Source organism: Polyergus mexicanus, unplaced genomic scaffold (genome assembly GCF_030449975.1).
Source record: "Polyergus mexicanus isolate NDT 795.1 unplaced genomic scaffold, iyPolMexi1.0 SCAF_8, whole genome shotgun sequence".
Classification (NCBI taxonomy): domain Eukaryota; kingdom Metazoa; phylum Arthropoda; class Insecta; order Hymenoptera; family Formicidae; genus Polyergus; species Polyergus mexicanus.
Window position 1 is genome coordinate 10,932,914 of NW_027223328.1, and position 16,570 is coordinate 10,949,483.

At 31.6% G+C, this 16,570-nt stretch overlaps 1 protein-coding gene across 4 annotated transcripts in view; it reads left to right on the forward strand.

The window, feature by feature from the left end:
• Nrx-1 (neurexin 1) overlaps positions 1–16,570 on the forward strand; it is a 213,077-nt gene that overhangs the window by 173,854 nt on the left and 22,653 nt on the right. For all 4 annotated transcript variants that reach the window (XM_070300469.1, XM_070300471.1, XM_070300470.1 and 1 more), the window contains 3 exons: positions 1,912–2,205; positions 3,018–3,196; positions 3,418–3,589. In XM_070300469.1, coding sequence (XP_070156570.1) covers positions 1,912–2,205; positions 3,018–3,196; positions 3,418–3,589 — 645 coding nt within the window. The remainder of the gene's footprint in view (positions 1–1,911; positions 2,206–3,017; positions 3,197–3,417; positions 3,590–16,570) is intronic.

The following is a 16,570-nucleotide window of genomic DNA, read 5'->3' on the forward strand; positions in this document are numbered from 1 at the left end:
TCAGCTGCTTAACTAGATATTATGTTATTCGTAGAAATATCACTTTTTTAATGCGATGTGTTTCTTGTGTCACGCTAACGCGTGATTTGAATCGTTCTATTCTTCATTGCCGGTCCATGTGACACAAAGGATTATTTGTTAATGGAATTCTTTGCGCTTTTGACGCCAGTGCGCAATTAATTCGAAGGCTAGAGCCGTAGAATAAACTGCGCGAAGACATCGTACGACGATTATTACGTCGTTTCTATATAAGCGAATAGCTCTCCAAATAAATCAACAAGTAACGACGTAAAAGATCTGTGTAGAGCGATAGTCGATTTTATCTTTGTAATAGTCACATCTATAGAATTATTCTGTCATCTGTTAAGACTATTCGCGACGCTTACGAAAGACACGTCGCAACTACGGTGATAAAATGCACGATGTTTTTAGTAGATGCAACAAGACACGTGCACAGATTAATTTTAAGAATGTAAGATATTTCAGGGAGAATGACAAATCGTTATTTTACATAAGTAATTATATCGATTTATAAACCAACATTTAACACTCATATTTGCATTTCCAATCTCATCAGCATATCAAATCGATACAACCTGAGTGTATATCTGAACGATATTAGCGCGATACGATACTAACGATACTAATTTGTAATTCAGTTGCAGAATCAGCATAGCTGATATATATCATCATTAATTAGATCCATATCATACCGTTCTCGTTGCTTAATTCATTAATAAATCTATCGGTGACCGTCAGACTAACATAAATTAGCAAATCAACTATCAATTATTCTTCAATCATAATTGCAAAACCGCGTTCACGCAGTGCGAGATCTATCGTAGGAGACCATAAATTGTCAGCCAAAATTCGAGATTGCGCGGTTAACCATAATTTAAAAAAAAAAAATCATCGTCTTCCTAAGATACCTTAATACTTCTATAGATATAATGTTCATATAAAATGCATTATATGGACATTTTGGAGTCTGTTAATAATTTTATAATAGACAGAAACGAAAATTTTCTGATAAATAATACGAGAACAAGTGCCAGAAAAAAATAATTTTCTTCAAAAAGAATTTCACGATTGATAAGAATTTCTTTCAAGACGGTTACACCGTCAATGTGTTTTAAGAATTTGTTTATACAATTAACAAAATTTTAAGATCATTGAAATTTTTTTAGATAAAGCTGTATTATCTTTTTTATTCTTTACATAAATAAATTTTTTTGTCTGCATGGAAAAATATTATAAGCTCGGAGGGAAAATACAATATTACTTTACGATATAATATTTTATATTAATATATTTTATCCCGGTATATATTTTCACACGGTATGATGGGTGTGTGTGTGTAGATTTTATCTTTTCTACAGATGTGTACCAGCACACATAATTTCGATTTTTTTTCATCATCTATGTTAATATATCGTATCTGATAAATTATTAAAATCAAGTTTTTCTGAACAATTTTTTGAAAATAGAAAATCGTTACGGTTTGGTCCGAAAAATATCTCTTACGTATCGTTGTGCTGGTCGAAGAACCTGGAAATTGCATACAAACCAATTAGCCACGCAGTCTCGTTTCGAAACGAGACTGCGAGTATATAGAGAGTATAATGCGTAACCAACGGACGGACGGCCGTCAAAATAATTTTCGGTCGACGGCGATCCCGCAGGATTTATGGCGGCGATCGGACATGCGGTCGTCTCGGTCCGTCGAGCAGCCGCGATTGCGAGAGAGACGATCTCGATTTAACTTCACTACGTTTCGATTTCGTTTTACGTTCGTGTCGTTATTCCATTATATTATCTGTGTTTTGAATTTTTATCTCTCTAAATCCTTATCTTTGAAATTAAAAGAGTTACGTCAAGGAGAATTAATATCTCTCTTTTATTTTCTTTTAGGCGGAGTGGAAAAAATGCAGTATGGCCAATTGCCGAAGCAGATTATCAGCCGTCACGGATTCGAAGGATGTCTGGCGTCGTTGGATCTCAGCGGAGAAAGCACCGATCTCATTACCGATGCCGTCGTACCGAGTTCGCTCGTTACATCCGGATGTGACATTTATACCAACTTACATCCGGGCAAGAAATGCACGCATGATCTCTGCGCCAATCATGGCACATGCGTGCAACAATGGAATAGTTACACATGCGATTGCGATATGACGAGTTTCACTGGATCAACCTGTAATGATGGTAAAAGAAAAAAAATAAATAAATAAAGAGTTTACGCTAGTCTCTTTATTTTATTGTTAATAGAATCGCAGTTATCTGTAGGCGTATTGAAAATCAGCTCAGATTTTGCAATGACTCGTGACAATTATTACGTAGGAGCATAGTGCTCTTTGCGACTTTATCTCCATTTAAATAGAATATATATTAAATACATTAATATACATTAATATGAAAGAAAAAAAAAAGATAAAAAATTATTTCTCGAAATTAAATAAAGCTATAACGCATGTAACATCGAGACTCGAGAGAAGAGCTTACCTGCAAAAAAGATTGATTGATTATAATGAAATGCAAATGAATTCTAATGACATAATTGATAATTTTGCAAACTTAAATGAAAAAAAAATATATATATAGATATCTATTTTAATTTTTATAAAATATAAAATATTTTAAAAAATTAATTACTCAGTTGTGTTTGTTTACAATGTTATATATTAATTGTTTTATTATATTAATAACTAGCTTCAATATACAATTACTAAAGATATACATACATATATATTATATAATAACGTCATTTATATAATTATTAAAGTTATTAATGCTATTGTCGAATTATTTCGTAATATAATAAATATATTACAAGATTGTAAAACTGGTTTACGTTTGGATAAAATCGATTTTTAATAAAAATTAAGATATTTTAATCGACAGCGCAATATAAAGTATTATATTGAAAAGAAAATAGCTTCTCTCAGATGTTAAAGTTTATAATGTAACAGACGAAAGGTACTATCTTAATTAAAATAATCATTTTTTTTTTTTTGCAGAAGCTATCGCTTACGAATTTGGCGCCGGAAGAGGAATTATCACATACACTTTCCCGCCTGATCGTCGGCCGGAAATGAAGAGGGACACCGTGGCCTTGGGTTTCGTCACCGGCGTTAATGATGCCGTACTGCTTAGGATAGAATCTGCGTCGAGTAACGATTATCTCGAAATAGAAATTGTTAGTACACGATGTAATACATAATTGATATTTTACTTTAATCTTAGTGTATATAAGGATATATTAATTAAAATATTTTAATATTAATCAAGCGCATTTTTTAATTTATCAATTTTGTTGATTCTATATGTATATAATTTTCTATTTCTATTTCTATAAATTATTTGTATAAATCAGTGGTAACTAAAAATTACGTTATAATTTATGATTGTCACATATAGGTGGAAGGTAACGTTTTTGCGGTTTATAACATGGGCACCAATGATCATCCAATCGGCGAGGTTGGCGTGAAAGTTAACGACAACCAATATCACGTGATTAGATTCACCAGGACAGGATCGAATAGCACGTTGCAGGTCGATGATTACAATCTGCAATCTAATCACCCGTTGGGTAAGTAATTTTTACACAATGCATGCTGCCCAAGAACCAATACTATTACGCGTGATAAGCCTATCACCGATCGATTGTGCCATCAAGTTTTCATATATCATAATGCGTGCGCGATAAGAGATTTCTATTTATGAAGTTTTTATCGCACAAATTGAACTTTATTTGCTATGTGTTATAGTGTGTGTATATTGTATGTTTGCGGTATATATATAAAATACTTATCAATATATAGGATGTTTTCTGATATTTATAACTTCAGAGATAAATTTAATATAATGAAAAATAATAAAAGATTTTTATATAATTATTTATCTCCTCTGTTTCGAGATTATTGATTTTTTTGGGGTCTCAATAATTTTCATATTTCGATTGAAATAGTCCATGAAAAGTCAATGATGACATGTTTGCTGATTTATATTTGAGAAGAAGACAATAGGAATTTTGAATATTTTATATAAAGACAAGTGGATGTGATACAGAATTCGACATAACGCACAAAACACAATCAGATAGAATAAATATTTATACAAATTTTTTTCTATCATTCGCATTCGCTATTCTTAATTTCCTGTATGGGTAAAATTTTACCCATACACATATATTATGAAATTGACATTCTGTAAGAATAAGTAAAAAATATAAGCGGCACAATTTTAAAAAATTACGTCCCTTTCAGTAAAAATTAAAAGAGACAATCGTCAATTATTATATCACAGAAATTAAATGTGTGAATCACAAACAAACGTGTTAACAAACGTAACGTCTAAAATCCGACGAAGGCATAAATTGTAAAATTATATCGCACGTAAATATATATTCGATACAAGAGACGATCCAGACAGCTCGAGAACTGCCGAGTAACTGAAGACGAAGGATCCCACGTGGTCTTTTATTAACTTTGTGATGCCGGTCAACGACCCATTCGCCCCAACCATGGGAAACGGCCTTGATCGGTCGTTCACGAAACCTTGTTGTCTATTGTCTTGTCCTTTTCACGAATGTGAAGGCCTCTCTCGTTGCTTCTACGGTGTCTTGTTCCTGTCGGAAATGATTTATTTATAAATTGAGATTTATCAGGCAATAAGTTATCCGAGAATACTCCCCCGTCTTTCGCAATCGCATTCGAGTACATTGTCGATTCTGTAATTTATATGAAGGGAGATACATAATGTACCCTTCACTGTCATTTTTGTTAAACTATTTTCGGCGATACGATTAAATGGAAAGAATCTTTTTTCAAGATATTCAAATCCACTACTTCTTATATTAAAATATCATCGAAGCGAACAACGATATTAAATAGATAATTACCGGTCGGAAGAGTTATGACATTATTAATTTTTTTCTTTATCTTCAAGTTTATACAATAATATCCTTGTGACCATCTTCGCTTTTCTAACCATCTGATACTTTTATAATTATAAATTAATATCGATATTTATATAAAACTCTAAATAACCTACCCTGGTGCACGTGGGATGACGTGCTTCTCGTTCCCCTGACAAGATGAAATCCTGATGCTCAACTAAGCGATCGATATTTCATCGAACACGAGCTAAGTCTATTCTACTCTTGCATCCTTTGAAATTTTCATGCGTAACATGCTGTCCTGATAACTTGACCTTTTAAAAAACGCTTTCGCTTTTCTATCAGGCCTGTGTGCTCACATCAATTCCGTTTACCTCTAATATCTGCGCGGAACTCTCCTTTCAAAAGGAGAACAAAATGAGCTAAATCAATGAATTAAAAGTGAAATATTAAAAGTTTACACTCTCTCTCTCTCTTTATTTCAAGTGATGTATTTTATAAAATTTTATAAAAATGACAAGTAATATAACTTGCAATTTGTATGATGACACATATAAACTTAATTATTAATCGCATTAATATTAATTCATATTAATTAAATTAATTGTTAACGTAACATATCCATGAGACGCATATTTTATTCTCGATCAGTGTGTTAAAAATTAGGATTACGAACCGTATTTTACACTGTCAAAAATTGAAATAAACGCCAATATGTCGCGACAAACAGATGTGATTGATCTTGGATAACGTAAGATGTAAATTAATTTCAAAGAAAGATTATGTACAAATAACAAAAATTCCTACAATGAATATCGTATATTTAATTAACAGATGACAAAGCGGAGTTCCTATTTTCCGTGTACAATTAATTTTATAATGTCGTTCATATATCACATTCGCCAGAAATTGCATTTCGTTTCATGGCGTGGGCGTTAATGTAATTAAGTGTCTCACTTAATTACATTACTTAAATTGTTTATGTTGGAACATATAATAAACTCTCAGAGTATATTTACTTAATATAATTTAACACATCTACCAGTGCGTTTTCACGAATTGCAAATTAATATGATGTTGTCAATGTTTATCATTCTTTTCGGAGAACGTTCTTTTTCAAGTATTTCGGTAATTATTTCATATATTGCTACTTGAAAAGTTGCATTATTTTATTTAGTATATCAAATAAATCGAACATGTAAAACAATACTTGATGAATATCTCTACAACAGTAAAATTAAAATATTACCAGATCGCCATTGATTGCCACATTTTCTCATTCAACTGTCAGTAAACTAGATTTACCTCACTACATAATCAGACAGTATGTTCGCATATTCGCGCGCAGATATTAATTACGATGCAGAGCGTATTGCGCATTATATACAATACTATGTTGCACTCGTTTTCCTGACCCGCGAAAATTTATCGTCCGCTAATGCACGATGCATTTTCATAAGTGTACGAGCTTTTCGGTCCCGCGAGCGTCGTTTGCGCATTGCGGAACTCGCGAATGCGCACACGTGTGCTTAAAATTCATCCAACATTCGCCAAATCTGCTGCCTCTAACCCGATAAGTAATACAATTAATTAATGTCGAAATCATAATAACGTTCATATGACTAATGCATCTTCGAAAATATATGTTACATACAAATACACATACAAGTAATATGAGTTTTATTTACTTATTGAGAAAAATACAAAATACATACACAGATAAAGAATAGATCGGTATATTAAAACAGAAATATTATTTCTTGATTATTTAAATTGCGATGCTCTCCTTATCGTGTACAATTATCAATATCTCCATTGTTTCTAATTGTACAGGAATGTATGTCTGAAGATAAATATTTGCATTTTATGGTTGATACTTTTTTTTCTCGACATCCTAGTTCTCAAACTTTTAAAATTATCAACGTTTCTTTCAAATAGAACCTTGTATGATTTTGTATATTATTTCTATATATTTTTTACCAAGATTTGGGAAGTAACGCGTTACTTGTAACGTCGTTACCGTTACAGTTACTTATTTCTGTTTGTAACGGTAACGGTAACGTCGTTACATTTTTACGGTAACGATAACGAATTAGCCGTTACTTTTATCCTTATTTTTTCGTTCGTTATTATTTATTCAATAGATGTATTTTTTTTGAAAAATATTCTGTAGCCTTCTATCATAGGCTGCATTCCGATAGTCACTGCCAATACTGAAAATCTACGGTAACATAAATTATAGATTTTACAATATTGATAGTGAATATTGGAATACACTCTTAACGATATCAATATTTCTCTTATCAATATTTAAAAGCAATGTTTGACAAAAATTTTCGACAAAATTGAAATTTGTAAATTACAATTTAAATTCCTATAAAGATAAGTGTATTAAAAAGTAAAGATATTAACGTAAAAAATTAGAATCATTAAATAAGTTTAATATAAAAAAGGCTTGCTATATAGAGACTAATTTAGAGTTTTTAATTGTAACATAGATTATTACATTTAATATTATTAAATAATTTTATAATCTAACATGTTATTTTGAGCATTAAAAAAGAACAAAAACATAACGAAAAAGTAACGAATCGTTACTTTTTCCAAGTAACGGTAACGGTAATGCGTTACTTTTTACAAAAAATAACGGTAACGGTAACGCGTTACTTTTATAGAGTAATGTTCCCAATCCTATTTTTTTACATATAAATCGATATATTCTGATGAATAAAATATCTGTGTGAAATATCTTATTATAATAAACCCTTAAAATAAAGCAATTAAATTAAAATTCATCGGATGCTATCTCCTTAACGGAGCCCGGATTAAAATATAAACAAGCGAATGCCAGGAGAAGTCAGAGGTTATCGGGAAACCAAGAGAGTTGTATTGTGTGAAATTTTCTTGGGTTAGATGCCGTGAAAGACCTATGACCTCACGAGATATAAGCCTTTGTCACATTAACCCTTTGAACCCACCCCAATTGCCTACTTGGCGGCGTCGTGTGAGCGAAACTCCTGACTAACGTTGCTATCCTGATAACTTTCTGGATCATTTAGGAACCCTTTGAGGCTACGGCCCTCTTATGTCTTTCTAATAAGAGCTAAGGACGCGAATTGATTTCGATTGAACATTTTGCAGGACGCCCTAAATTGCTCCCAATTAATTCTGTAAACTAGACGATAATTGTTTATTATTATTGAAATTAAACAATAAATATTTATTATATTTATTTATTTTAATGCAAAATAAATTTATTGATATATTTTTAAATATTAAAAATAAATATTATATTTATAAAAACGTTATTATTTTATTTTTCAATATTTTTAAAATAATTTAAATAACTGATTTGATTTATACTATTCCATCTTCTTCTAATTTATTACGCGCGTTGCTTTAATTTGTTAATATATTACATGTTTATATTTTTTTATACGTATATATAATGTATTTAACAAGAGGAAGATTTTACTTTAAGAGACTTTGATTTCCATGTACGCATATGTATTAGATCCTACCGAGCCTTCTCATCTTCACATCCTGCTGCCTTGATCCGCAGAAATTCGCGCGAACTTAGAAAGTTAGACCCTTAGTTTAGACCCTTTTCAGAGCGCTCGCGCGATGCCGCGACCCTTCTTCCACCCCATACGATTCACATGACGCAATCTACAACAAGAAGAGAATCCTCTTCGCATTTTCTGTTACTCTGCTTCATGTGTGGAGGACTGCTTATCCCCAAGCCACTTATTCTTTTTCACATATGCATCATCTTCTCGAGCAATGTACAGAAGATGTCAAAAATACCTTCACTAGTGATTATTTAAAGTCAGATACATCATAGATATTCATGCATTCTAACTGTTGGTTCTGAGATAAATCGACAATTTTATAATGAATAGTTTGATAATATTGCTGTCTAATTCCTCGATTAAAGTAAAATATAAAATATATTTTATATATAGAAAGTAACATCATTTATTTTATCTCCTATTTTTGATGATAACATTGCTAATTCTTTTTAGAGCTAACGGTCATGAGATGTAAATATCTAGACACGATATATGCCGTGAATTCGGAAGTTATTCAATTTTTAATAAAAATTTTTTGAATATAAATATGTAATTTTAATTTTTAATAAAATTTTTTTAAATATAAATATTTAATTTCAATTTTAATTTTTAATAAAAATTTTTTACATATAAATATTTAATTTTTATACAAATTTTAAACACTCAAAGCGTAATAAAGTGTTATTATAAAGCATGATTAAACAAAATGCTTCAAGGAAACATGCTTCAAAATATCACCGAAACTTCTTGACAGATAATAAAAAAGATTTACATTTTAAGCAAAAATATCTTTCCTTTTTCTGTCGGACAAAACAAAATATTTCTGTCGCAGACAAAACCGCTTTGTTCCTCGAGAGGAGACTTCAACAAATTGTCTTTCTTCGTGAAAAAGAATTCCGGCATATCGACAGGATCAATTTGGATTTATTCACGTTCTATAATAAAAGGAAAAGAAAATACAATAGTACGATCGATTGTCTAAACTAAATACAATATGTTCGACATGCTAAAAAGAGATGCGTATACATTACTCATTAAACATATAGAAAATAGTGATAAATGATAAATTATAGTGATAAATGACAGATCGATCAGAGCACCCTTTCGAGATTAATCGAGCCAACCCTATCGAGAAAGCTCAGGCGGAAACTTCTTACGTCGCATGCATCTCTGATGGAAAAGGTCACACGGTAGGCCTTTTTTCTCATTACACTCCTCGCTCTGGCGCCCACGTGTTCAACCCCTGTGCCACTTCTTACCCTCTATATTATCCTCATCAAACGGTTCGTACGACACGTAATAGTTAAATGTCGGAATCCTGATGACCGTGTGACCTAATATTTATCTTTACGATAGCGCAGATATCTAGGCACAATGCGTTCCAGATGTGTTTAATTTGACGTGTTAAGGCATACCTATAGCCATGTGTAATCCATACCTTGACATAAGCATTCACAGCACTTTGAATTTTTAATCGAAAAATTCGGGTTTTTAAATAATTTTCATATTAATAAAAGAAACAAGCTAAATGAGACTTATTGATTATATGTACCTATGTACCTATATAAAGATTGGCAATAAAAACGTCAGCATCCTACGAGAAGGGCATTCGTGTCCTCTTTGATCGTCCTATCTTCCTGATATCTAAGTAGATCAACTCGATTAGAAAGATCAATCCTTTAATCTCTATAAATCCTATGTTAAACAACAAATGCTTCTGTAAAATATAATCCGTTAATTAGAAACTTCTGTGAAATTCGCGCAATCCGTCGTTCCTTTTTCAAATAATTTTTTTCTTAGCGAAGCATTTTCTATAAATCATAATAACTCTCTTAATTCTTAATAGATGAAAAAAAAAAATTGCATAAAATAAAATAATATATAAATAAAATAAAATAGTTTCTCTAAATATACATTAATCTTTTTTCTATTTAAATTCGTTCCGTATAATCGAATTGAAGCTAAAGAAGTGTCTCTGCTTCTGAAATACCTTATATTGTTTGTTGCTGCACATTTTTTGATTATTAATATTCTAATGATGACGCGGTTTGAGAGAGATAATACTTTAAATATAAAATTATTCGTGAGGATTTGCTTAGGAGATTGCCTGAGGATGCTTCTTCGAATTCCATACTATCCTGGTCTTTAATTAAGAAACTCTATTCATGGTGTTATCCTAGGGGTGATCCGCCTCCCTTCGGGACCGCCCACGTATTCTAATGTAAGAATAATAGCCTCTCTTGTCTATCACTTCCCGTCGTTCGTTCATATATGTACAATATATCCATTGATATCGTATCTGTAAAATAAAAAAGATATACATATAAAGAAATATGGAAAAATTAATCTTAAATATATATTTATTTGTGAATTTATGTGGCTAATTATTTTGAAAAAAATACGATAATGAAAGATAAAAGCATTATTATTTCCTTCGCTCGTTTCATATTATTATTATAATTGGGACTTACACACACACACACACACACACACACAAAAGATCATTATATATAATTTAAATAAAACTTAATATCTTAAATTGTGTAATATATATGCATGTGTTATTAGTAATTGTAATTAATAAATTTTTTTAACCGCTTATTAAATTTATCGATTACAAAATATAAAATATGATCGTAGGTGCGAGATGTTGAATTTTCGTTCAGCATTTTTCGCTATATTTGTATTTTATTTATTTAAATACGAGCTTCCCCCTGCCGCTCCCTCTCGCCCCATCAGCCTCCTGTCAAGCGCGTCTTAAAGTTTCTTCCTGTGAAACTCTGACACCCTAATACTCGATCAACAGAATTTGACCGTGGGCGAGGATCGTTCTCACGCTCGAGGCAGAATCGCAGCGTCCTCGACAGGAGGCGTCCTTCGATATAGCCGAGGGGTCGTGAGAGGGTTCCAACCTCGGATCCTCCTTCGCGATCTTCCCTCCGCGCGCGGTATATGGACGAGGACCTTTGAACCCGTAGAATTTCGTGTCGATAATTCCCAACGCGACGAGGGAGACTCGGCTCGATGTCGCGTCGAAATAATCCACGTTACAAAGCGATAGAATACCTTGAATTCTTTCATCTCGAAAAATCGTTGCTTCTCTTAAAAAAAACTGGAAAGGATTATTTTCAACATATTTCTCGAATTACGTATATTTTAAATTTATTTGCATACAAAAGTTTCCTGAGAGAAACTCATCAATCTTTTTGCATCGTAAAAAATATATCACGCGACGAGAGTATTGATACTTTAAAGAAGCGGCTTCTCGTGAAATAAAACGCGAAATAATAATCATGTCGCCGTATCCGAATGGACACACACAAGATCGATATTTTTCGTAAATCTGGACATTTGTCTAGAATATATCTAAATATAATATTTAAATGTAATCGCGAATCTTTTCGCCTAATAAGAAATCATGATAAAAAGTATTATGGAAGGAAGATATTATTCCCAAATTAAATTTGTGATTATTAATTATTGAAATATATTAGAGAAAAATGTATTGTATTTATTTTTTACAGATATTATACAGCATAATCTATATTAGGCGTACAGAATAATCTGTGTTTAAGGGCTCGATATAAATTGTCGACTAATAAACAGTTTCTCTTATCACTCTTATCGTTTCACTCTTATCGTATTTGATCTTTTTGAAATAAAAGAGGATTAAAAAGTTTTGTCCGTAATTTTTTTTCTTCAAGAGTATCCCGAAGGGTTCATCGTGAGACGGGTTCGTCCATCTACCTATTCGCGATCGCTGAAAAATCCAAGGTGTCAAAGTTCTTGGAAGATACTATGGATCTTCCTCCCTATATCTTTCCCCCCCCCCCTTTTTTTTCGTGGAAAGGCAAAACCTCGTCCGTTAGGCTCGTGGGAATCGAAGGACGAGTCCCACGGGCGTGAGAAAGCAGCTTCGAAGAGAGATCGAATCTTCTCAGGGTTACTAGGGAATCATTCGGAGCTAAGAAGCTTCTTGGTGCGCAGGCATTCGCAGGAAAGTTATTAAGTAATCCGATTAATTACACTTTCGTAATTAGTCGGTGTGTAAAATAAAAATAAAAAAAAAATATTTATTCTTTAATCATTATATTCCTTAATTTAATAATGTAATGTAACTTTTGTTCACGCATACATATGTATATCTAGCTTGCTATGAAGCATATTGATGCCTGCGGAATTATATAATTAAATTTTAATTAAATAATATAATTATTTGAATTAAATAAGGTGAAAAATACAATTTGAAATATATCTCAGATACATTATATTCTTTTCAACGTGTCATGCATTTAATATATTATAGAATTCCAGACATCTCTTTCTTTTTTCTCTCTCCTCTTTTACCACTTGTTCCCTCTTAATTCTGTCAAAGAATTATCGCACCTACATACATCTTAGAGGATGAAAGATGAAACTAGTACTCTCGTAACGAACGCTTGATAATTCTAAGAAAAAAAAAGATTTCTTTGGAATCCTCATTCTTATGTGTTTTCTTCCGTGACTTTCTTCAGATGGAAGATAGTTCGAGGCTTATATTTGCTAATATTCGTTAAAAAATATCGAACTTATCTCTTGGAGCCAATTTTTGGCAGCCACGTGGAAGCTACTTTCGGATATTCTCATTTTCGTTTTCTGCATTATAAGTGTATATACAATATATATATATATATTGTATATATATAAGTACGATGAAATACATTACATGGCACAATATATGGCATCTAATACATCATTACGTATCAAATATACAATTAAATCAAATTATTGTCCCATTATACGAGAAACGGAAGATATAAATTATAAATATAATCTCTACAAATAAGTAAATTAATCGAAATAATATGTTCGAAAAATATGGAAAAATCATAAGCCGCAATTAAACAATCAATATACGCGAGTGGCGCAGCAACTCGCAGATGTTAGCAAAATAAGCCGATTATTAACGTTCCTAATTAAAAAAAAAAAAAAAAAAAAAGATCTTTCTATATATATGTTTGTTTTCCTTTTTATGTTTAAACATAACGCAGTTGCAAAATTTGATGTTTTTTAATTTTTCTCTTTTTTTATATTGTTTTGTTCTCGCGTAATGACATAATATAAGTAATAAGTAAGAAGGTAAATAACATGAGATCAACGGGGAATCCCGTCCGAGAGTAAGAATCCCGGTCAGCTATCGACGAAAATTCACTTCTCCTTTGACGTATCTGTTTTCGCACGATGTTCTTAGCATATTCTGGCCTCCCGATACCGCGCGTTCAATTAATTCGTGTTTACAACGTTCTTCACGCCTCGATTCGATCCTAAACGTGTGTCATAAACGATGTCATTATTGATGCGTTTTAATATTAAACGTAACTCTTACGCAGCATATGTAAAACCGATTCAAAACAAATAATAATATCTCGGACTCACGCGACTCTTACGTTGCAATATGCGTGGGAGAATTTTAGACGCCGCTGCTTTCTCGACGATATGCGTACCTGATAGAAGGAGCCTGTAAAATTTCCGTTAGCGCATGCTTCTGATTCCGACATATATAGCCGCGCACCGCGGAGACTGTTATGTAAAATATCACATGTTCTCGAATAAGAATTATAACTTATAAGAATTTCATTCGACAATTTTAAATATTCGCCGTAAACGAATAAATTCGTATTGGTCAATTAAAAATTCAATCACTTTTTTACTCGTGGATAATAGCCAATTTTTTTTTTTTTTTTTTTTTTTTAATACTTTTATGAGAATGCCTGGCAAATGCATGTATGATAAAATAAAAGATATAGATAAAGATATGTATGTAATGTAAAAAAAAAAGAGTATACCTTGATATACATCTGCATTCATATGTAAATAATCATGTGCTAATGCAAATGTATTAAACGTATAAGAAAGGAAAATGAAGCCTGCTTATAAAAGCGTCTCTTGTAACGGCTCTTGGGGTAGTAGTTCTATCTATAGCTTCCTTTAGGTATTTAGGACCTGGCCCAAGGTCGCATTTCGAGGACCACTTTTTGATGTTTCTGCCAGCCTGATAGAAAATCTTATACTAATTTATATTTACAATACTTTTTCACGCCTCTCGATGAATTACATATAATGAGCAGCGATCGTTAGCGTACTTTTTTTTCCTAAATATCGAGCTACATTAACCGATCACAAATTACATCATATTATTTATTAAGAGTTGCCATTCGTCCTATGGAAGATTTCGGAACCTTCTGTTTTTCCTACTGTCCTGCTCATTGGAATATACGAGATATCCGTTGAAAAATATTGAAACATCCTTCCGTGTCGAACCGCGTATTAAAAAAGTAAAAAAGAAAGTAGAGAAAAAGAATTTATCTAAAATTATCGATTCTACTCATACTTGTAACTATTGATATATTCATACTTTGATTATACTAAAATATATTAGTAGGTTATATTGCAGTAAAATATCGACGCATCGGTAAAATTTTGATAATTTGATAATCGATTTTATATATACTGCGATTAAAAAGGTATAGTAAAAGCAAGATATCGTATTCATTCCAATCTTTCATTTGGCTGAATCCAATCTAAAAGAATGTTTTAGGAAAGAAAATTTTTTTATATTTTATATTTATATATATATATATATATTTTTTTTTTTATCAATGATTCTTTATTGTAAAAATAAAATAAAAAGATCTTCTCAAATTTAAATGTTCAAGACAAACATAATCATAAATAGTTCTAGTGTATTTTATAATTGCATTAGAATCTATCAAATATTAAAAAAAAAAATCATAAATTTCGAATGTCAATTTCACAAGCTTCTAAGTTAAGGGAATTAAAAATGTAATGTAAATTAAACAGAGGGAGAGAGAGAGAGAGAGAGAGAGAAATCTTGCAAATGCATGCAGATTATCTTTAATTAATGTTAAAGCCCAGCATATAAACTTATAGAATAGTAAAATTATGTATTTTCTCATACATTGGACTTTATGATATATGATAATTATACATATGTCATGAAATTCAATATATAGAAATACTACATGCATAAATGGTAATTATATAATTAATATACATAATGAAATGTTATTCTTATCTTGATATGCGCAAGCAAGCAGAAATTTTTTAAAATATTAAATTCACCGAAAGATTTTCGTCTTTCTAAATTGAATATATTTTCAATATCGTGCATCTATCCATTTAATTTCACCTGCTCGATTACAGATCGTAAGTAAAGGGATGAGTTGATATATAAATACCATCGAGGGGTACTCACGATACTTGCTGGACTCTCATGATGTCCTGATAGCAGAAGCGCCACGCGTCTTCGTAGTTTTCCCACGAGCCCTCTTCAAGTTCTCACGCGGGCGGCTCCTTCCCTTCTTCCTTCATGCGTGCCTCGGTATAGCCATGTAAAGAAAAAAAAAAAAAAAAAACAAGGTAGAAAGAAAGAGAGGGATCAGCACAGAGAGAGAGAGAGAGAGAGAGAGAGAGAGAGAGAGAGAGAGAGAGAGAGAGAGAGAGAGAGAGAGAGAGAGAGAGAGAGAGAGAGAGAGAGAGAGAGAGACGAGGATCGCGGTAAGAATGGTAAATGATTTTTTTCGGTCGATCGAGTCGCACGATTCGATAGATTATTTTTAAATGCCTGTGAAGAATGGCATTCCCTCGCGTAGTAAAATGTAACAAGAATGCACACGTGTGCACGTCTGTTTCACGAATACAGAAATTGCAGGATTTAAAAAAAATATAAAAAAAAATAGAGTTACATATACTTTCTTGAAGAACATGTATGTACAATATATATTTGCAACCGAGTCCGTTTGACATATTAAAAAAAAAATATATAATAAAATTAATAAAACAACATATCTTTCGAGAGAGAAGAATAATATTTTTGAATTATAGACTCTGTTATATAGCATATGTATAAAACTACGCGCTTATATAAGTTTAACTCTTAACGCTTACAAACTATATTTTTATATTTCACAAAATATTCATACAATATTTAGCTGACAATATTTATTTATTTAAAATATTTATATATTAAAAAGATAAGATATATATTGAAAAAAATTTATTAATTTATTATTCAATAATAATTTAAAGGGATTTTAAAGAG